The sequence below is a fragment of the Branchiostoma lanceolatum genome, chromosome 6 (genome assembly GCF_035083965.1).
Source record: "Branchiostoma lanceolatum isolate klBraLanc5 chromosome 6, klBraLanc5.hap2, whole genome shotgun sequence".
Classification (NCBI taxonomy): Eukaryota; Metazoa; Chordata; class Leptocardii; order Amphioxiformes; family Branchiostomatidae; genus Branchiostoma; species Branchiostoma lanceolatum.
The window spans coordinates 17632621-17655594 of NC_089727.1; the positions used below are offsets into that span (position 1 = coordinate 17632621).

General features: G+C 42.1%; 3 protein-coding genes across 4 annotated transcripts; 2 read left to right on the forward strand and 1 right to left on the reverse strand.

Annotated features, from left to right (window-relative positions):
- Positions 1-547: 547 nt before the first annotated feature.
- LOC136437509 (axoneme-associated protein mst101(2)-like) lies at positions 548-2605 on the forward strand. Its single transcript, XM_066432123.1, has 3 exons — positions 548-1007; positions 1639-1905; positions 2462-2605. The coding sequence occupies exons 1-3, from the start codon at positions 741-743 to the stop codon at positions 2555-2557; spliced, it is 630 nt and encodes a 209-aa protein (XP_066288220.1). The 5' UTR covers positions 548-740; the 3' UTR covers positions 2558-2605.
- A 2191-nt stretch (positions 2606-4796) lies between these two features.
- Positions 4797-11408, forward strand: LOC136436936 (NADH dehydrogenase [ubiquinone] 1 subunit C2-like). 2 transcript variants are annotated; one of them, XM_066431344.1, is made up of 3 exons: positions 4797-5095; positions 9251-9394; positions 10318-11408. In XM_066431344.1, exons 1-3 carry the CDS (start codon positions 4906-4908, stop codon positions 10365-10367), a joined length of 384 nt encoding a protein of 127 aa, XP_066287441.1. In that variant the 5' UTR covers positions 4797-4905; the 3' UTR covers positions 10368-11408. The 2 variants fall into 2 exon arrangements, 1 of the variants encoding a protein (XP_066287441.1); XR_010756113.1 differs by lacking the exon at positions 4797-5095 and adding an exon at positions 5710-5857.
- Positions 11409-12711: 1303 nt separating this feature from the next.
- Positions 12712-19649, reverse strand: LOC136436935 (coiled-coil domain-containing protein 169-like). Its single transcript, XM_066431343.1, has 6 exons — positions 19413-19649; positions 18809-18891; positions 17674-17831; positions 15794-15892; positions 14489-14542; positions 12712-13261 (listed from the first exon to the last, which is right to left on the reverse strand). The coding sequence occupies exons 1-6, from the start codon at positions 19529-19531 to the stop codon at positions 12995-12997; spliced, it is 780 nt and encodes a 259-aa protein (XP_066287440.1). The 5' UTR covers positions 19532-19649; the 3' UTR covers positions 12712-12994.
- Between the last annotated feature and the right edge of the window lie 3325 nt (positions 19650-22974).

Sequence of the window (22974 nt, forward strand, 5' to 3'; positions counted from 1 at the left end):
GTACTGACCGGACACGGACAAAGCGAAGATGTGGGCGACGATTTTAACATTTTTTTCCTGTTGTTCAAATAAGGTTTCTCCTGAGGAAACACCAGGAGATGAACATGAGGACCAGACTATGGCCAGAGAGACCGCGGGTAAGTTAACGCACCTTTACAAAAATGTACCAATCAGTGTCGGTCTGGTTCGAGTTGTATAAGGCCATGAAAGAGAATATGTGAGTTTGGTGTGGACTGTCGTATATGTCCCAGTAGATCTAGAATCATCTACAGTCTACTCTCCTTTTATCAATGTTAATGAGGGCTTATTTTCGTATACTTGACCTAACACTTTCGATTGACGGAATGGTTGAAACGCCATGGCATTTTGTCATCCAACACAAATCCGTCCGTTCCTATAGACTGAACGGACAATTGTTCTTCTCGATTTCAACTTTTTTACCTTCACCAAGGAGGTTGCGTTTTCGGTGCCGTTCAGTGTGGTTGGTCCAGGAGTTGTTTGTGTTTATGGTTGGTGTGTTTGTCTACTTGTCTGTTTATAATTTGCTTCTTTGTTTGGGGACAGCATAACTCGAGAAGCTGTGGATGCATTATTTGGTAGGTGGGTAAGGAAACGAAAGTCAGGTTTGATAATGGGCCACCTGGCGGCTTTCTACGGCACTGTAGGAGAACTTCCGATTTTGATTTATCTTTTCAGAAGCGTCAGCAATTCTTCCAATCAGCAGTCCGCCCGCCCCCATCATGGCCCAACCGCGACCGGAGAAATCCTCGACGGATATTCTTGCCCAGCTACGATCTGAGGGAGTGCTACCCGGCCTGAAACAGCGCGACAATGCCGTCGCCTTCCAAGTACCGGCCGAGAACCCCGACACTCCTCCCCGCTACCACATGAGGCTGCAGAAGCTGGAGAAAAGGATGGAGGAACGGCGTGAGAAGGTGAAGAAGCCCTGCCCGGAATCTGCTGACGATCTGAAGAAGCAGCTTAGCGACGCGGAGGTTAGGAGACAGGTAAGGAAATGGTTTTACTGACTCGGAAAATGAAATATCGGATGAAAACAACAGAGATTTAGGCTCATTGGTATGGGGCTGTATAGACAGAAGGGCTAATCGGGATAAACGAAAAAGAAGGGAAGATATTTTCGTTTTATAGTATAATTGTTATTATGTGTTGTTTTCGGTGCGCCTGTCTGTGTGTTTATTTGTTTGTTTGTATTGTTAGTTTATTTGTTTGTGTGGATGGATTGTAATGACAGTTGGTATGTTGGTAGGTATTGGAAAGACGAAAGTCAAGGCCAAATATTGGTTTCCTGGCGACATTCCTCGGTACTGCAACGGAACTACCGGGTTTTGTATATCTCTGTCCTGGACATACATGTACTAATACTAACTATTGTCTTGATATTCAGATTTTGGTGACAATTTTGATGTCCCCTTGCAACTTGTTCTAGAACCACTTGGTGGCGTTTTTTTGTAAATCTTTCAAAGAGAATAACCAAAGGAAGAATGACGTCCATAAAACTTGCATAATCAATGAGGACATTCTATAATTCCGGTACTTGCCATAAAAGTTCTTCAATACATGTGACGTGCTTTTAAAACTTTTTTCAGGTGGAACTTTAACAGATACCGATCATTACAGGAGCTGCTAGCCAAGAAGAGCGGCAGGATTTCTACAGAGTCCGCGGAGAAAGCAGCAAAGATCAAGGCCAAGAAGGCGGCCAGGAAGACGAGCAGCACCACTTTCGTCGTTACCTCCACTAGCGACTCTGACGTCATCGCTACCCGGGAATCCCAGAGGTCCAAACGGATGGAGAGACGCCTGACTGAGAGAAGGGCGCGCGTGGGGAAGAAATCAACTGCGGACGAACTGGAGACGCGTCAGAACCTCGCCGCAAAACGCCGCAAGGTGAGTCAACTATAAGCCCATTCGTAGATTCGAGTACGCATGTGCAGGTCAAAGGTGAAGGCCCCTGAGACGTTAACAAAACCCGTTGTTATGTAAATCGAGACAATGGTCGAAACAGAACTGTATACAAGCCAGGGGCCTTACCCTTTGACACTGCCCATGCGCACTCGAATCTACGAACGGACTTATTCACTGTGATAAATACCACAATATAGGAAATACCTTCTTGACCATAACAAGAAAATCTAATGTTTGACATCCTTACGAGCATCAATTTTTTCCTAATTTTGGAAAAAAATGAGAAATTTCGTTCCCTTCCGGCGATACATGACAAGAAAATTTCGAAAATGAGGCAAAAATATGTCGTGCTTGTGTTACAGTTCCTTGTACAAATGACACTAGTGAGGTACCGGGGATGTAGTTGTAGTGAAACTCGGCCACCACACTAGCGTCACTTTCTGAACTTCCTGATCATGAATACAGGAATGAAAGACTTGCATTAGACGTTCTTCAACTGTTTGGAGATAAGGCTATTTTTCCCTCCCACACATACCAGGATCACGTGGTGGCTACCGTATCCAAGGCTAAGAAGCTCGCCCGTCCCCACACGATCAGCCCCGCCCAGCAGGAGCCAGACTGTGCCGGCAACTAAAGAGACAGTCCCGTGGATTGCAGCAGTGTCGCAGGGTCGTGCCAGAGTATACAAGCCGAGAAATATGTATACCCATTGCCAATATTTGCTAATAGCGATTGGTGACTCTTGTGACACTGCAGAAAAAATAGTTTCGAAGTTGTTTTGTTTTTTTCCAAACGTCCATAGAAAAAAATGTAAAAAAAAATGTTCATGTTCAAAACGTTTAAAGAGAATTTGGTGGAAATCCAGACAGAATAGACCGACTAGATCAAGCTTCTAGCAGGCCTTCCACTGGTTTTCGACTCTTTAAAGAAACTACTTTAACTGTACACTATTACTATCTTATAACGTATGTCTTAAATGCTATTGTTTAGCATTTGTATTGTTCAACAGATATTGTTCAACAGAGTCTGCAACAGCTATTCTCATAGGTGATCATGAATTAGCACCGTTGCGGCGCCACTATAACATAGCATGTACATATTCTGGAAATGGAATGTTAACTTTTCCACACTTTACCGCTAGCATGTAGCCTCTTGTGACCGCTCGCGGCCCTGTAACCACCTCGCAACCCGCGGGGAGGGGAGAGAAACCCCCGGACAGCTGGAGTTTGCGTTATCCAGACTAGCTAGCATGGAGTATTATGAATAAATTTGCTTTCTGATACATGTATATTGTCCGGAAATGGAACTTTTTTTATACTGCACCGCTAGTATGGAGCGTTATGAGTGGATTTGCTTCAAGATATTGTCCGGATATGCAAAGAAACAGTAATTTCTGACCCATGGTGTGTTAACATCGCCAATAAATCCGCTGCGTTCCGATCCATGATGCGACTTTCAAATACGTGACATATGTAACTGATAAAGAGAGGAATATCGATATAGCAATGAAGACTAAAGATATAAGATTTGTCTGTTGTCCACATACAGGCAAGCGAACTGTCCTTGGTGCTGAACACCATCCTAACATACCTATCCTTGGTGCTGAACACAGTTCACACGTACAAACAAATTTCCTGTCTCTTGTTCTCTTGTGCTCAGCACCATCTACACACAGACCGCTCCCAGGTTCTGGACACTATTCAAAACTAGAAGGGCAATTCTGATTCTGTATGACATATGAATTGGTGGAATGTATGGACTAAAGTGCGGAAAGGCCATTGAGTGGCAGCGCCATCCAGCGTATCTTTTTAGTACTGCAAGTTAGATCTTTGGTTAATCGCAACACCTGCGTTCTCCAGACACAGGCTGTATTGCTTCTGACAAGGACCTTATGAGTTATGGTCTCCTTGACGGCTGTTTGTGTGCGTTCGTTGTTGATATGTGCTACATGAATTACTTGAAAATCATGAATGGAGGTAGAAACAGTGAACAGAAAGTTACAGTAAAAGATACAAGAATTACAGTATTGAAGTTCAAGTTTACCCATCACACACACACACGGCGCGCGCGCGAACGCTATGCAAAACATTACCTTCTCGACGAAGGTAATAACGTACCACAACAATTTGTATTATGTCGATGCAAGGAGGTTTCCTTGGTTGATGATAGGGCTGAGAACCTAATATCTGCACCTGGCCTGTAAAATTGTTAACGGGTAACGTAACAGGGTCCTGTACCCTGTACTTGTACCAGTAACTGAATGAAATAAAACACCAGTGGAAACCATGCTTTCAAGACTAATGGTATGTAAATCCCGTCTCAAAGATGACAATTCTTATAACCTTACAGTTGAAAATTAGGAAACTTGCAAATAGACTTGTTTAGAGACTTAGATAATATTCCTCACACATAGATGACAATTTACCACTGAAAAAGACAGTTGGCCACATGTTTATAGCTTAACAGATGATTGCCCGAAATTGCTTAGGTGCAAACGCCATCACCAGAAAACCTCACAAATGTTTCTTCGTCAGAGCCTTTGTGCTTGGGGAGGCAAAGGAGGTGAGATCGAGAGAGAAGCACCTCTTCTTTCACCCCTAACATCTGTTTGATTATTTGGGTCAAAAGGTCATTCACGTATAATCTCCAAGCAGATGTGCGAAAAGGGAAATCGTAATATATTCAGATTGCCAGATTTCTATGATAGTTAGGCTTCTCTGATAACAAACCACGCTGAAATCTTTTTGACGTTGCTGATATTATGTTTGGGCGATTCATTGTTAGAGAATCCGAGTTATCAAAGAAAAACTTGCAAAAGATACAAACGTTATAATCTGCCATCCAACATCTGCTTGGAGATGAATCCACGCAGTGCATGCCGGGATAAGTCTGTTCGTCGCCACCTTCAGCCATGTTGTCCTTGTGAAACCGTAAAATAAAACTCAGACTTCTTCTCAGAAAATCGCTCTTCTTTCCTGCATTATGGTGCAGACAAGGGATCCAGAGGATTGCTGGATCAATCCTTTCGGCGCCCTAGGTCGTCCTGAGAGTCTAATCGTGGATGAGCTACCTCCGCCGAACTATCTCAACCGCTACACGCCGATTTTTGTGGTCTGGGGGGTGGGGACAGCCGTCATGTCAAATATCCTGAAAAGGCGGCCATATTATGCAGGTTTGTTTGTGTTTGTTTGTAAGAAATGTTGTGATAAACAACCTATCAGTACTGTCATGTTGTGTAGAATCGCCTGGTGGCTGTGTTTTGCGTATAAAAGTCATAGCAGCCATGTCGAAATTATATCTTGAAAAGGCGGCCATTTTTTTCACGCATGTTTGTTTGTGTTTATTTGTTTGTTAAATCAAGTTTTTACGTCGTGACAAAAAATAATAGTGTATATCAGTACTGCCATGTTGTGTAGAATCGCTTGGTGGTTATGTTTTATGTGTAAAAGTCATATGTAGCAGTCGGAGGTCATAATTTTTCCACGCCATGTATCTCCATATTACGCAAGTTTATTTGTGTTTATTTGCCGTAAACAATATTTTACGTCATGATAAACAATATCCTTGCTGTCATGTTGTGTAGAATCGCCTGGTGGTTGTGTTTTGCGTGTAAATCTAAAGTCAAAGCCGGGAGGTCATATTTTTTCCATGCCAGGTATATCACGAACACGCAGGTGCGGGGTTCGAATCCCTGATAGGTGGTGCAGGGTTCTAGTCCCTGATTGGCCCCGCATACATTTCCGGTTAACCTTGTCCTGTCTGTGGACCTAGGCTAGGAAATGTAGACGTCTGCACCGGCCAGACAGTCATTTGTAGTTTACAGCAGGCTAGAGTAGGGAGGTTAGGGTGTGGCGGTGCAACAGGGCACAGGGTGCCGGGCCCTGCCGGCTGGCTGCCCCGCCGGTGGAGGGGTCGGGAGCCCGGTGGTCATCAGGTGAGCTTTTAGACAAGGGGGACCCCCTTTTCCTTCCCCTTAAAAAAATCAAGATTTAAGGGCAAAATTTTATGGCAAATTCTCTCATTGGAAGACCCTTTGCAGGTATGACATTTTGTAAGTGTAGTTTACTCAGTTGTAGAAAATTTGCTCTGTTGTAGGAAAGATACCCCCAAATATGCTTTATAAAAGATGCATTTTGCAAGATTAATTTTGCTAATTGATATACAGTAGCTCCCGTACCCACAGAGTGTAACATTTTGTGTAAGCATTTTTTTTCTTTGATCAGTGATGTTTTCAGACTCCATTTGGTTTAAATTCCTTGCCTTTCCTTTCTCATCCGAATATGTTCTATTTCGGCATGTTCTACAATGTAAAATCCTTTTTCTTGCATCCCTTTGGGTACTTCATTCATTCCGAATTGTGTAGACATTTCGGGATGTATAGCTGTTCCTTTTGGCTGGGCATTCCGTCTGGAAGTCTGCTGGCATGATCCAAACCGGAAATTTATGTCCACTCCTTCAAAGACTGAACGAGCAGAAAGATCTCTCGTCTGCTGTTACATTTTCCTCTGGATAGCGGTTCCTTGCGGCTTGCTTAAAAGCCAGGAATCCTGCCAAGACTCTGTATAATACTCGCATGCTGCAAAACCCTGATAAGGTGTGGTTTAAGGCCTGGAATCCCTGTGGTGTGGGAAAGAGGGAGCCAGGGGTTTTCCTGCCTATTCATGCATTGTAGTCCCGTCTTGCCTTATAGAAGAGTCAAGATTAGGTGGTTCCAGTCTGCTAGTGTGTGTGTAAAACTGGGCGGTGTGGGAAAGTGCCTCCATGGACCTTCTTCATTGTGCTGTAGTTTTGAAATGTGACCTAGAAGCGGGACAAGGCTGGGTATGTCCTTGTGCCCAGTCAGGGTGAGGTCACCCGTGTCACGGTCGGATGAATGGCGTCCAGACACAACAAATGACACCCATTGTTCTCCCATTGCAGCCATTACACACAAAAGCATATTCAGGCCTCACAAAAAAAGTCAAAACATGAAGGTGGATTGTTGAGAGAGAGAAAGAAAAAGAAAGAAAAAAAAACTGGATTCTAAGGCTCTTGTACCTTTGTGTTTTAGCTCGGCTTTAAGGTGATAATTTGTAACCAAAGAAGTATCCAACAGTTTCCCTTGAATGGCCAACGATAATGATTTTTCTTTTGTAGAATTTGACAGCCTTGCGTTTTTGTCTGTCCGTTTTCTTGTAACACCTTTGCAGACCAGGAGTGATTTTAGTTTACTCCAATGTCTAGCAGACACAACGGTTTTCCTGTTGATTCCACAGCTGTCCAGGTGTTTGAATACACCTGTGTTCAGGTGCATACAACCAGGGAAGATAGACATGTCTTTGTTCGTCAGCGACATCAAGATTTGTGTCCACATTTCTTATACAACCTTGACTACAGAATTGCTAATATACTGTGCAGCCTGCATGTTAAATCTTACTGGTTACCTTGGGCAATGTTTACACAGGCTTTACCTTAACAGGTGTGAAATATGATACCTGTACTTAACTGTAGGGGTTTCCCAACTCTGGTGCCATGATGACCGTTTTTTACAGAATACCCTTAGACTGTACATATATCAAACTTTGATAACATCTTTATACAGGAAATTCCTGTCAGATCCATGCAATTGTAAAGGATTGATATGTCAGATAGTTTTTCTAATGGGTAGACTTTGTACCTGTCCCAGTATTCCTCACACTAGGGCATTGTTAGGGCCTTTTTCCTGTGTCTGGTGGCATGTCTAGACTAGAAGGAATGTTTTTATTTGGTGTCTGACCTCTAGGGGCACAGGACGGCTGGGGTTAAGTCCGACGGCTCGCCATTGGACGGGTGTTTCCCCACTGTCTCCTCCAATGTCTAGACACTGTTTGACATCAAACATTAAATCTTTTCTCCCCTTTTTTTCTTCAACGCTACGAAAACCTCCGTGGCATTTTTAGTTTCCCCATTCACACAGAAAAACCTATACCTAAAATGTATATAAATCCTTGTATTCAAGGAGATTTTACTTGTATCCATTTGATTGAAGCTAAAGCCCATTTGGGAGAGTAATAATGCACTCTGAATAACTTCAAGTCAATTACTGAGATCTCTAGCTGGATGAAGCAGGGTTTGGGGTGAGCCCATGAGTGGATAAGGGCCAATAGAGCCCCGTAATTGGCTACGGTTGGATGGGCAGTGTTAACAGGGCCAATCACAAGGGCATATGTTAATGTCATTAACTAGACCTTGTCCTAGAAGTAGGTGAAGTAACTCACAGCTGCCATTAGGTATGCTGTCAATCAGGACTGGCCCATTTGGTCTGAGAGGGGGGGACTCACCTGTGACTGTCAGTTTGGACTGGTCCATTGTTCTGAGAGGGGTGGCTCACGTGTGGCTGTCAGTTTGGACTGGTCCATTGTTCTGAGAGGGATGACTCACCTGTGGCTGTCAGTAGGGACTGGTCCATTGTTCTGAGAGGGGTTGACTCATGATCACCTGTGGCTGTAAAGTAAGGATTCCACCCACCCTCCCTTTTTTAGCCCCAATTTTAGATCCACCCCTCGCAGTCTTGAATGGGAAGTCCCAAATATTCTTGCAGGTAAAACCATAAAGGCTCCAGCTGTGTAAACAAAGCTCAAGGCAAAGGTCATTTCTATAAAGGTAGTTATATAAACCTCTTTTCCTGTTCACCTGTAAAATATGATTACCTGTTTCCTTCCTGTCTGCTTTGGTCGACAGGTATATCATATTTGTCTTTGTTGGTATTGTTACCTCCATGAAAATGGAGGTATTGTTTTGGGTGTGCCTGTCTCTGTGTATTTGTGGTCTACACAACTGAAGAAAATCTGGATGGATTGTGATGATATTTGGTATACGGAAAGCATTATGGCAGAACAAATTTGTCCAGACTCAAAAGCACTACTAGTAGCTAACAAGAGTTTGAAGACCTAGGCAAATAGTAAGGACAACCTTAAGCCAACCATACACACTCACGCCACGTCTTCAGAAAAGATGCTGTAGTTGCATAGTTCCTGTTTAGAACTTTATTCAAGCCCACACCGACTAGTTTCGCCTTGCGTGTGGCTTTCTCAAGGATCAGAGCTCGATCTGATACCAGACTGAATAAAAGTTCTAAACGGGAACTTTGCGGCTTTAGATGTCTTATTGAGATCACTGTGGTGTGAAAGATGTCGGTTAGCTTGAGGAATGAATCCACTCTACTTTATACTTGCTAACAACTGAAGAGTTCGGAGACCTCATACGTCTATGAAATATTCAGAGATTTTGTAAATTTCTTGTTTAATGAATGAAGAAAAGTATTGAGACCCAGTTTAACAAATAATGTCGTTCTTTTTTCCTTACAAAGGTATCCAGCGGCACATTCTCTTCGCTGGTCTGGGCGCGGTGGCTGCCTTCTACTACGCCAAGTCGGAAAGCAACAGAAACGCCAGAAGAGACTTGATCCTCGAGGACTACATTAGGAAACACCCGGAGGACTTCCCACCTCAAGGTACAGCTTCTGTAGATTACCGTAAAAGTGGAAATGTTTGCAGGGATTTAATTTGGTGGTCCGGAGAAAGTTAAGTGTTTGCTGTGGTTTTTAAGTTCACAGTTTAAACTGCCATGCAGGGTTTTATTGTAAAAAAAGAAATGTTTGAGATGAAGTGGTCACATTGAAAAACATGTAAAACGCAGTAAAACCAATGCAAATATTTCTCCTTTTACAGTAACTTCTGCTAGGGTGTAGAGATTAGCCAATGAAGATCTTCCATAAACTGTAAATTGCATTTAGAGAGACTCAGGTTTTCTATTCAGTAATATGTTGTACATGTGTACTGCATGTACCCAAACTCAAAAGTGAAACTTGTATACTGTAAATCTTAGATTAGAATGTTTGCAGTGTTTAATTTTGCATTTTGGTGATGACCTCCGGCACTGCAAATATGTTTACATTGTATTATTACTGTACTACAGAATTGATGCAACTGTGAACTTGAGGCCTTGCAAAAACCTCTTTTCCCCTCCTACAGCGAAATAAAGTCCCCCCCCCCCCCCCGAAAATTGATAACTTTTTTGCGATTTGGAGATCAAATATTACAATATGACAGGATAAGGCTATAGTCTGGTAGTTAAGCTTTGAACATGCTTTAAATGAAAATTGAAAGACAGTTTCATGCCGTGTTCGTCAGCGTTGGCATTGCGGCCGGACCGGAAATCGTGTGACAGCGATTACATTGGATAGTGACCGCTATAGCCTGCAATCTAAATGGGAAAAATCCAAGGGGCCGACAAAAATTGACCACTATGGCCAGGTGGCTACAATATTCCGGTGACCACTAACACAGTTTGACTGTATCTTGTTTATTGCCCTTCTTTCCAGGAGGAAAGACCTTTAACAATGTGCTGTACCTTGTTCCCTTTACTGTTTTCCAGGAGGAAAGACCTTTAACGATGTGCTGCAGCCGTGGGCACCCATCCGCTGAGCGCGGCCGTACGATGACAACAGATCACCAGCCCCCCTCCCCCTCCAGAGTTTACAACGGCAGCCCGGCAGGGCCCAGCAGCTTGTGACAGTCCAAACAGCAGCAGTCTTGCTTTCAAGCTTCAATAACTAACCTAGTAACCAGGCGTTTTAATGGCACACCGCACGCCCCTGTAACCCAGGGCTTTGTTTACGACGAGAGTAGCTAGCCGTGATAGTTCTAGTCACGTGGTTTATATGTTTATAGAGATAAGCACTGATGGAATGGTGCTATTTGAAGGAATGGACCTTCCCGCGTAAGGGAAGGCATTCTGGAACGTTTTTGAATTTCCTACTCCTTTGCTCCGGTTTCCCAATGCCCGAAGGCAGCCCTTAAGAACCCTGACTGGCTTTGTTTGGCATCGTGCTTTAGGCCTTTAGGCGGTTTTTCTTTGTCAGCAGCACAGGGTACAAGTAGACTGCCTTTGGCGTTTGGGAGACTTCTTTCCTATCGTAGTACCACACTTTACCACCCCCGTATTAAACCAACAGTCAGTGATATGAAAGAACGTTGGAAGTGCTTGTCGTATGTTGTACTAGTCGTTGTGATATTACCACGGCCTGTGATATTTTCGTGCGTCAGTGTGCCTTTGAGAAAAAGTTTTGCTGTATGTGTGTGTGCGAGTGTCTGGAATGGATTTAACATTTGAACATGCGGTGTGCACCGACTCAGGCAATGGGGGAATAGCAACTGATGTGAATAACAATGAGAGAAGGACTACACCATTAAATGGTGTGCTTGTTACAGAGAGAGGTCGTTCGCGAGAAATCGCATCGATCTGGTTAACGTTTGTAACCCCCTGTCGGAGCGGTCGAAAGGAAAACAGTTGCCTGTATCAGGATTGGACTTAGCGAGGGATCGAACCTCTGTGGACTTTTATTCTGTCTTTTCTCTATAATGTGTTGTTATAACCAAGAGTTTGTAAGGAATTGTACATAGAAGAGACTGGACTAGCTGCTGTTTACCCTGTTGGCTGCCTAATAAAGTGTAGTATGGTTGACATCTCTTTGTCTGTTCTTGTCCTTACACATAAAATCAGTCCATTCAAGTTTAGGAAGACAGCACTTAGGTATTACTGTAAGTGCAGAAATGTTTGCGGTAGTTTTATGTTCACAGTTTTTGCGGTAAGCTCTTCACTGGAACTTTAAACCGCTCTGAGATGTTTTTGCCGTCCTACACCCTTATCTACTATTGTCTCAAACACGAAGTTAAAACTACCACAAACACTCCCTTTCTCCCTACAGCGAAATTAAAACCACGCGAACTTAAATGCATTTACAGTATTTATTCTACAATTAGAATATTTTGCTTTGATATTTGTCTATACATCACCAGCTTTTTAGAATATTGTCAAAGTAAAATGATAATACGGATAAAAAATCCAAATGACATTTGAAGTACAATGTACCTAACTATGTTTAATATCTAAAAGATAGTACTTTTGTTTGAAATGACCTGTCTATGGCCAGCAATATCAGTCACAATTTTTGGTACATTTTCTAAGATTTAGAATAGGTATCTGCACAATCACAGCATCACTAGAATTCAACTTACAATGTACTAACAAACATAGTTTCAGGTGATTGACACCTATCATGAATAGCATCTCGATGAAGAAAACCTTTTTCAAGCACATAAATACTGTATTTACAACTCACATAGTCCAGTTATTGGCTATAAGGCTACACCAAGTAATTTTTATGGATGACGTCCGCGCGCGCATTGATTTTGGTCAGTTCCCAGAAAAAAAAACAAGAAATTCCTCTTCCTGTAACTATGGCCAAAGAGTTACGACAGTGCCACAAATCAATGGGATATGGAAAGAAACAGGGCAGGACAACAACTGCTGTTCAATTTCAACTGATTTATTCAAATTATTGCTGTTTTCATGATGAATAAAATAATCGTTAGTTGTTACACTGTTCTCTCATTCAATTTGTGTCCTAACATGTGTCGTCGACTATTATATTTCAAATCTAGGCATCTTGTTTTTTTCGTCCCTTCTTGTTTTTTTTTCGTGCTCTCGCATTAGATTTAGGGTCTCCAAAGGACGTCATCCATAAAAATTACTTGGTGCAGCCTAACTGCATGGTTTCATTTCTAAAGCCACACCTAATTTCTTGAGTCAGCACTACATTTTTGGAAAATACCATTCAAGCTTTGAATCAACTTCAAAAGGTCATATTGTGGTGCCAAAGATTTGAATAGAATTCTTTTACACAAAATTGTTAGTTTTTCATTTCAGTCATGCATAAAGTTGAAAATTCATTGTTTGAAATGTTATGTTGACTTTTCGGCTCCTCTGTTTTGTACAATGCCCTGTTTCTTATTCATTTTGCCTGCCCAGTCAATGCATGAATTTCCTGCAAAAATCCACAACGATTTGCTTCTCAATTACTGTTCGTCTGACCTACCTCCCATTCCAATTAAAGGCTCACTGAAGAGAATCTTGTTTCAGCTTATTGGGCACAGGAGTATGTGTGCTTTATGGGCCTGTAATTAAAATGATGCATAACGGCAACTTTTCAAAATGTTGTATAACGCAACTTTTCATCCAATAGCTACAAGCCTAGTCTTTGAACCCTTGTTTAGTTTGACCCCGGCGATTTTGACTGGTCGCTCCGCGAACTCCGTTCTGGGCTCGGACTTTTCCTTCGCGGGGAGGGCGACTTCTTTAACTTTGGAAGCTTCTTGACCGCAGCTGTCTTCTTGATAGGCCCCTTCTTGGGGTCCAGGATTCGCTGGTAGTTGGGAACGTCTCGCGGCGACAAGCCGATCTTCCCGGTCACCGCGACCACGTCGGCGTCCAGCGACACCCGCTCCCGCCGCTTCTTGTCTTCTATCGCCTGGCGAGCCTGTTAGAGTAAACAAGATCAAACAGAGTGAACAAAAGATATTCCTCCATGTATTTACATCTATGCTTACAGACTTAAACCCAGCAGAAAAGTATTGCTGAAGTGACTATCTATTGCTTGCCAAATCACGATGTTTGACTGGGTCGTGGGTTCAACTCCACTTGAAAATGCCCAATTTTGCATATCATTTTTGATGAGAAAATATTTTTTTCACCCTAAAATTGGAGAGATGGAAGAAACTGGAACTCAGTTGATCTTATGATACTCAAACATTCTCAGCCGAAATCCACAACGATAACAGGGATAAATCTTACAGTAACAAACTCCGAACTTACCGTCTGTTTAAGTCATTGTATAAAGAAGAAGAGTATTTATCCATTAGCAACATCAAACACAGAGTGGCTACTAGTACTACTAAACTCAGGGTTAGCTGTCACAGATTACATGACAAATCGACTCTACTGGACTAGCTTAGTTTAATAACACGTTTGTCTACTCTACATGTTTACAGCTTGTATTATTGTATTTATGTCCTTGTATGTTCCATGTGTTAAGTTAGACGACCTGTACCTAGCCCCTCCGGGCATGAATGCACAATACAGGTCTTTCATTCATTCATTCATTCATTATAGCTAGAGGGATATGCTTCATCCCCATACACGGTTGTTTTAGCTCAGAAGTATTTCCTGGAAGAGACAGTCGCTTAAGACTTGAGGGTGTGCAACTTCAAATTGAGACTAGGGGTGGGTACCGGTACATAGAATTCAGGTCCGGACCTGTATCTGTACCTGATTATTGTAGTCTCGCAGTACATCATATTTTGGAGAGCGAGACACACGTAAAACTCTCCAAACATCATGTCTGGAACGATATAATTTCTTAGGTTTGCACTTTGTCTGAAAATTATAACTACACTCTCCTCGCCGTCTGTTTACTCATCCTTTGAGTGTTTCTAGATATGATTCACAGCTATCGTCTTCGACAACGACTCGTTAAATCTGCTGTTTTGTATTTTCTTAGTAGTGAGACCAGTTATGTGGCCGCCTGCTGGTAGCCTGGTACTATGAATTTTCTAGTCGGTCCATAGGCCGGTCCACTGATTTTTTTACGGTCCATTAAGAAATACCGGTTTTGTACCGGTACACGGTACCGGTACCCACCCCTAATTGAGACCCAAAATAAACTGTCGTGTGCTCCCTTAAACGCAAAAGTATCTTATGCATTTACCTGGTGGATCTCTGTCAGGTACTGTTTCCTCTCATCATTTGCCTTGTGAAAGGCCTGTAATAAAACAACAAAATACAGTATAAGTCAAACAAATATCACCATTATCAATCTTTCAAACTGTATATACTACATGTTGTAGACAGCTGACATCCTCTCAGAACCTCATGCATTGGGGAAAGAAAATCAAAGAAGACTACCAAAGAATTCCTAGTTCTGACTGTCTACATACTCCACATGCCTGACCAACTACTGATGGGAAAAGTCTGGAGTAGATAACGCCGACTTTCACAGAGACTCTTTAATGGTCTTGGAATACAGCCAGATACGAGGAGACTTTTCCAGAGCAGACTTTTAGACGAATGTATGTCAGGCGTAACACGAGAAACTAGGTACAACAGAGCTTCAGGGCAGTCGGGGTTTTAAGTCCTCAATTGCAGTGAGCCAAGATTGTTTTGGGCTACTCTCCAAGCAGAGGTTAGGCTGGTTTTTGATGTGTTTTAGTCGTTTTGTCAGGCTTTCTATTTTGTCCCATTCTCTTTATGTCGCCATATAGAAATCTTGACAAAAATGGATAAAACATGTTAAAAACCAGCCAGAGCCGAACCTCAAGAAAACGAGACAAATTAGAAAGCCAGACATAAACGCCTAGAAACACATACAAAACCAGCCGCAGCCAAACCTCTGCAGAGTTTGACTTTTCCGGCTGTGATTTTTCAAAGTGTATAGACAGCTGGTGCTGACGACTTTTAAAGCCGAATAGGCAACCTCGCTGACCAATTCTGACCACAGATGACCTTGCTGACACGACTAAGTTACTATGGTCTGGAGAATGTCAGGAGGCCATGGTTGACTATGTGTGTGACAGGTTGAAAGTTATAGAAATGTGTGTCAAGTTAAGTTAAAAGTTAAAATCCTCCCACACCATTATTGATGTATAGGGCGGTGCCCATCCCCGTTTCATAGCTCTGGGCCACACTGTGGTGCAATCGCTGTAGCAGGGGGCTAGTCCACTGGCAGTGGAGTGTGTTTAACTTCCATACTGTTTCAGAAGTATGTACCATTTTTATAAAGTCTTTGGTATGACTCAATGCGCCTCTTGTCCAGAGGTGTCCTACCTGGGGCTTGAACCTCAGTCCTTCTGGTCCAAGTAATTTGAACCAGATGTGTTGAGAGGCAGAAGCGCAGACCACTACACCACAGGGAGACCCCCATGTGGGTCAAGTAGATAACTTTTAAGTTCTTTATACAAAAGAGTTTTATTTTCCGAGTAGGGGGAGAAGAAAAGAAGAAGGCTGTAGAATTGACCTTGGACTCCTGGTCTAGTCTCCACTCGTAGTCCCTGAGTTGTCCTTCAAGACTCTGCTTCTCCTTCTCCATCTGCTTCATCAGTTTCTTAAGACTGGCCTAGGAGTACAAGGGAATGATCACAAGAATGGAAGTTATAAACTTAAGACATATGGACTAATCTCCAAGCAGATGTTGGGAGGAAAGATTGTAAACTTTTCCTCTACTGCCTCAATGTTATGTGTTGATTAGCAAAAATGCAGCAATTGGAAGATTTTAGGATCTTTCCTCCCATTATCAACATAGAAGTTAGCAGCACTATCATGCATTTATTGTTTCAAGTACAGTCAAACCTGTACAAGTGACCATCTCTACATAAGGACCACCTGGCCAATGTGACCATGTTTTGCTAATATCTTAGATAGTTTTTCCCATTGACACAAGCATTAAGAGTCATGTCTAGTGACCACCTGTTTGCATAGACTAGATTTTATTGGTTCACTGAGTGGTCTTCTTGGGCAGTTTTAACTCTAACTTGAGGTTCTTTTTAATAGGGAAATGATGCAATATATTGCTGTAGCATGATATTGTGAGTAAGTGGCAGAGAGATTGAGTCAATTCTAAGAAAAAATGCAGAAATAGAAGACTCTGTTGTCAATATCGGTGGAATGAAATCTGCTAGCTTCAATCAATACATATCGTTTGAAAAACCATTGCCAATTTGCCTGGGCTATTCCATTTTCAGTGGAGGGGTGTCACTGTATTTTATAACATTATTTGATAACGTTATCAAATATAGTGACACCCCTCCAAATACAAATTGAAGCAAAGAATGAGGGAAAATCTAAGAGTTTGAAAACAAATTGTTTGACATATTGTAATACAAGGGGAGGAGAAATTCTGGTTCCCTCTGTCAAATGGAATAGCCCAAAGTACAACCAAGTGTAGTTAGCGATGTTGCAGCAAAAGGTGCATGATAGTGATAAATGCAGTGTAAAATGACATAATGCAACAAAAATACCTTCAGCATTGGCCTAATATGTGCAGTCTTGGAAAAGAAAAACTCATATGTTATTACTTACCAAAGGAGCATCTAAACTAAGCTTTGCTTGAAAAATAATGTTATGCATAATGTGTGACTTCATAAAAAACATTGGTCTAAATTCGAAGCAATTCAGTGATAGTGTCATAGGCAATAATGATGTTTTATTAGAACTAGATTTGTGAAATGCAGAGCTGTCTCCAGGACCCGTCCCTCCGTCCAGGGACGGAAATTTGCTTGCTGTTACAGACAAAAATTTCACCCTGTCCATCCAATAAATTAGGACTTCATGACATGAAATCAATGAAAATGTAGATCTAATAACAAAACTAAAACATGGGCTCCCAAACAAGGACTGAGTCTGAAAAAAAACATTTTAAGCTGGAGACATTCCTTGTGCAATCCGATATGCACGTATCAAAATTAAAAGAAATGACCAAAAGAGCTCTGGTAACTGCTGATATATGGTAACGTTATGATACTAAAAGTACAACATATCAAAATCTGTTTGATGAAATGCTCAAACAGACCTGTACAGGTGGATAAAAAGCTGGTGACTGATGAAAAAGGGAAATTATTAAAAGACGTTTATTCATCAGGTTGTATTATTTCAGCCAGTAGGTACCCATGTGAGTGATGAGGCTGTTGTAACGCACTCGTGGCACCTCCTCGAACACGGGACCCCCATTTTTCGTCTCTTCCGAAAGACGGTGCAGCTCCGACAAGGATACCATTCCCGGGATCGATCCTGGGTCTCTCGGATCCAACTAATTGGAATCAGGAGGCTCAACTGCGAAGCTGCTACCAATTGAGCTACAGGGACATCCTATATGATACAAAAAACATACAATTTACTTACATCTGACAGCTCGTCAAAGGTGCGTACGCTGGCAGCGTTCTTCCCGTCCTTGCTGTTCTGTTTGGACTCCTCCAGTTTCTGTCGGAGCAGGATGATCTGTCGGTCCAGCTGGCTGTTCATCTCCTCCTGAGTCTCGTAACGCGTCTTCCACTCGTTACCTTAAGAACAACACAGAATCTTACTGTAATTCACTTTATCTTCACTGTAGCAAAATTTCACGGTATAAGGAAAATGGACATTTTCACTGAACTGTGTGAAGGAATCATGAATAATAACAACAGTTTTTTTACGGTGATGATAAGTTCACGGTACAGAGATGACCGTGAAAACAGTGAACTTACAGTGAAAGAAGCAAGAATTACAGTATGTTATCTCCAAGCAGATGTAAGGGTAGGTACACCGGTTTTTGCAAAATTTGGTACTCTTTTGTACTAAATGTTGCAATAACCAGTGTAAGACACAGAGACTGAGTCAGATCTTACATCTGCTTGGAGATTGTTTTGCAACACCTGTTTGTGCAACATTTACTACTCATTTCTAGTATTGCACCTTTTTTACAATCCGGTATGCAAAAAAAAGGCATGAAAGACTAAGATTCATTGAGCTGGATTCTTACATCTGCTTGTATATTAATTTTGCAACACCTGTTTGTGCACATTTACTACTCATTTCTAGTATTGCACCTTTTTTACAATCCAGTATGCAAAAAAAAGGCATAAAAGACTAAGATTCATTGAGCTGGATTCTTACATCTGCTTGGATATTAATTTTGCAACACCTGTTTGTGCACATTTACTACTCATTTCTAGTATTGCACCTTTTGTACAATTCAGGTATGAAAAAAAGCATACAACACTGCTTGGAAATTGATGGTATCGACCAAATATCTGATACAACACAGGAGGGTACGAATTTACTAAAAAGATTAAGCTCATTTTGCAGTTCATCAGTTTACAAGCTGCCCCTGCATTCCTGTTGACCAATCAAATAGCTCAATTCTAATGTAGCTTCATCCAAGACAGATTCAATCAAATCTAGCTTCACTGATTGGTCTATTGTTGTAGAGGATAAAGACCTGCAATGATAGATGGACCAATTGCACTGCATGTATCATATAGTCCAGGTTTCATCTCACCTTCATCTTCAACCCCATCAAACCTCTTCTCCAGTTCAGAGACTGTCAGTTTCAACTCAGTGGTGGACTGGTCCAACATTTCCCTGGGAAGGGGTGAAATATTTGGTGTAATTTTATGCAGCGGTTCAGGATTCTTGTGTGTGTCAAAATAAAGACGTTTTTTGTCTTGAATGAGAAAATATATACGACTGGTGTATAAGACAGATTGCACACGGTTTTTGGAAGTACTCTGATCTGCATAAAAAGTATGAACTTTAGGCCAAGGAATTAGAAGACTGTGACTTTGCATTTTTCTGAAGAATTGACTGCTCAAAACCTGTGCTAGTTCGACCTGAAATGCACCACAATATTTGTGAACCAGGTTCTCAATATCATCAACAAACAATTTGGGCATACATTTTTTACATAAACATGCAACAATCTGATGTTCTTTTTACAGTCGATTGCTAAAAGAAATAAACTACACATGACCGTATCACTCCTATTGTTTGAACAATTTATCAAAGCGATTATCCGCGAAGGTTTACAACTACGCAATGGTATATTGTGTATCCTAGACAACATCGCAAACACAAAACGACACGGTGACGTTTTGAGTACGTACTTCATTTGTTTCTCCTGCTGAATTTCCGCACGGATCCTGTCCAAGTCGTAGTCGGCGAAGTCCTCCTCGGATCCTTGGTCGTCCGAGTCGCGGTCGTCGCCTCTGTCCTCGTCAGCCATCTTGGAAGCTTGATCTACCTGGGTGACACCTTAGCTGCCCGGCTTGTCCCCGTTGTTAGGCAAGGGCGGGGCTTAACGACTGGTGTAAATACACAACTCACCATTGAGTGGTCCAGTCAGTCACGCCGCGGTGCGGTTTATAACGGAAGCGCAACATACCGGTTTCTGCAAACGTTTGAGAAAGCCTTGAAAGCGGCATCGATATAACGTTACATGTATGATTAAGTGACTAATTTGAACCACATCTTGAAGCCATCTATGAATGATCTATTTTAGGAATAAATCCAGAACAAGTTGTGACATTTTGGTGAGACGAAATCTCGCTTTGATGGCGCCAAATTCCAGCCGTGACGTCAGTTGAGGTTATCGAGTCTTGTTATCGCACGTTTTCCGGTCCAACGTCGTCCATAACACGTGACCTTTGGTGTGACTTGTTGTCCTTCATAGTCACCCTGTCATATGAACCCACCAATCAGATTTTAAGTCAATTCTACCTTGAACGGCTCTCCGAAAAAGTCATCATAGGAAATATAGACGCCTTGAGTTGACCATATATCTCCGGGGCCCATATGCTGCACCTTTGACGATTTTTCGTTTTGCTTTAATTTTCCCTGTCAAAAAAGGTCTAATAATATAATTCATTACCTCATTGAAAAGGCCGACACGGCTAAACCAGTCTAACAGGCTGAATGTAAGTTCTTGAAACCTCGAAATGATTATATTTTAGGCCCCTAGTGACTTGCTATGGTACTGCAGCGGAACTTCCGCCCCCCCTCTATATCTAACGTAACATGACCTATTTACGTGCAGAACCTATTTACGTCCGGTTTGGCTCATGTCCACATGTCGAGGTGTATTATGCCAAAGCCTGTTCTCATGAGCAATAAAGAACATCATAAGTATGATCCTTAGCCATCTCTTTAATTTTTGCACAGCAAAACATAATGGCCATGTGTTTACCACGTGAACGCCACGTGCCGCGCATGTGGGGGGAATTTACAGATAAACACTGTTTTTTTCCATCGCGTTAAGCAAGTGGCGGGACAGACAGTGATTTTACTATCATTTGTCTGCAGACTACTTTGGACAGTCACTGTGCATTTTTTTCTGGTCTATGTTCTTCAAGCATAGCGCTAGAAGGGAAAAGATTCAGAAGTGGACGATAATGGGTTACCCTAGCACAATTCTTCATCATATACCTCAGTTTAAATACATGCTCGCACGGCGTTAAACAGGCGGAGAGAAACTTACAGACCATGCATTTTCTTTTTAGAAGAGCTGATATTTCTGACCATGGGTTTCAAAATTGGCTCTGTCCGCGCGGTTTTAAGATAAATGCGTTTTGAATAAATCGGACGTTAATTGGTCATGTCACGTTACATACAAATGTACTGCAAGTTCGAGATAAAGTAAAGTGACTTCCTCTTCGACTTGGCTGGTGTTGCGTACCCGGAAGTGATGTCTTTTGAAACGCTGTACTTGCTATGACTATGGCTAAGAATAGTCTCAACACATCATACGGCTTGCGAATAAGTGCATGGTCAATATCTATTGAGGCTCATAGTCCAAACCCCAAAGTTCAGGCAGAATACCTTTGAGCTTGCGGAGGTGAGGTTTTTATTGCACGCAGATCACAGTCAGTGACACAGACAAATGTATAGGCACAGGGTTGATTGTAACTGCAAAGCCAATGGCTCATATATCATTATGGTGTGATACAGGGATCAAAGTGTCAATAGCTCAGAATACATTCTGTTAAAAACACGATATCGTCTGAGCTACATGTATCATGCGTACTGGTATGGCCAGAGATCAGTGAAATGGTATCAACCTATCAATGTAGGTGTTTCACTGCACACACTGTAAAGTCGAGACACGATGGCTCTTCTTTTTATTGATTGCCTGGACTTATTTGTTTCTAACACTGTGTACACACATCATCATACGACCAACGATAGAAAGCATCGGCTCACGGGTACGTGCACGTTTGAAGTACAATTCCAAGAATAGAGATATCGCAACCAGACAAACTATCCACGGGAAGTGCGAATATATGTTTCACACACAGCAAAGTCAGCTACTCTCTAAGCAGAGGAATTGGTTAAATTTCAAAGTGACGTGTTTTAGGCGTTTTGTCGGGCTTTCTAGTTTGTCCCGTTTTCTTCATGTGGGTCAGCGACATACAGAAAACAAGACAAAATAGAAAGCACGACAAAACGCCTAAAACACGCCAGTCAAGAACCGGGCTTACCCATTCCCCTGCTTGGAGAATAAAAGTCAACATCTATCTATGGATACAACTTGGTCAGGTGGATAGACTACTATCTCATTATCTACAGTAGATCAATCTTATCCCCTGCAGACAAAGACTTGCTTGTGCGCATGCGTTGGTGTGATGTTGTTTGCACACGTTACCATGTCAGCAGACTTGTGGTAGAGAGCAGGAAGTCGGTAACTATGGGATATTAAAACCGCTGGATAATACATAAGCATCAAGATTATATACAATACAAGTGTACGAGATATAATCACACAGTAGACAGGCTATGGGTCCCCATCCTAGAGCCCACATGTATGAAAAAACAAACAGAACGCTCACGCACCATGACACGTTCAGGTATTTATAAGATATCATACAATGCGCCAAAAATAATTACTCAAGCAACTGGATAAAATTTTGAAACAGACGTTTCAGACAGCATCTACTGTCTTTCGTCAGTGACTAACGATAGGGCTGAGAACACCAGGTTTTGTACCAAAACTCTGAATAGGTATGTTAATGAGGTTAAGACAATTTAGGATTTCTTGAAGTAGTCTTTAAAAGAAGATCAATTCAAGACAAAGTTTTGTGCCAATAGTTCAATTAGCTACTGTTGATTTTAGTACAGTAACTAAATGTTGTTCGTCCGGGGGTGGGGGTGGTGGGCAGTACATTATCCCACTGCCCCCCCCACCCCCCGACCCCCGTCTGACTGTTTCAAAATTTTATCCAGTTGCTTGAGTAATTATTTTTGGCGTATCTTACTACCTGGATGTCTAACTTTCATCAACGTATATCATACAATGATCAGTTGTAAACCCATATAAGAACGATGAGGCACAATGGGCGAGTGGGCGACATGAAATGGGCTGTTTCTGCATTACTGTAATGTTCAAACTGTTATGTGAAGTACCACCAGTTGCGACAAAGCATGCCCCTTTTACGTAGAGCGTCATCGGCCGTTTTAATTTTACGTAGAGCGTTGCCGACCACTCCATTATTTAGCGTAGAGCGTAGGGAGGCTTTTCTGAATTTAGCGTAGAGCGTAGGGAGGCTTTCTGAATTTTAATAGCGTAGAGCGTAGGGAGGCTTTCTGAATTTAGCGTATTACGTAGCCGGCCCTCCGAATTTAGCGTAGGGCGTTGTCGGGACCCCCCCCCCCCCCATGCAGGCCCTCAAAAAT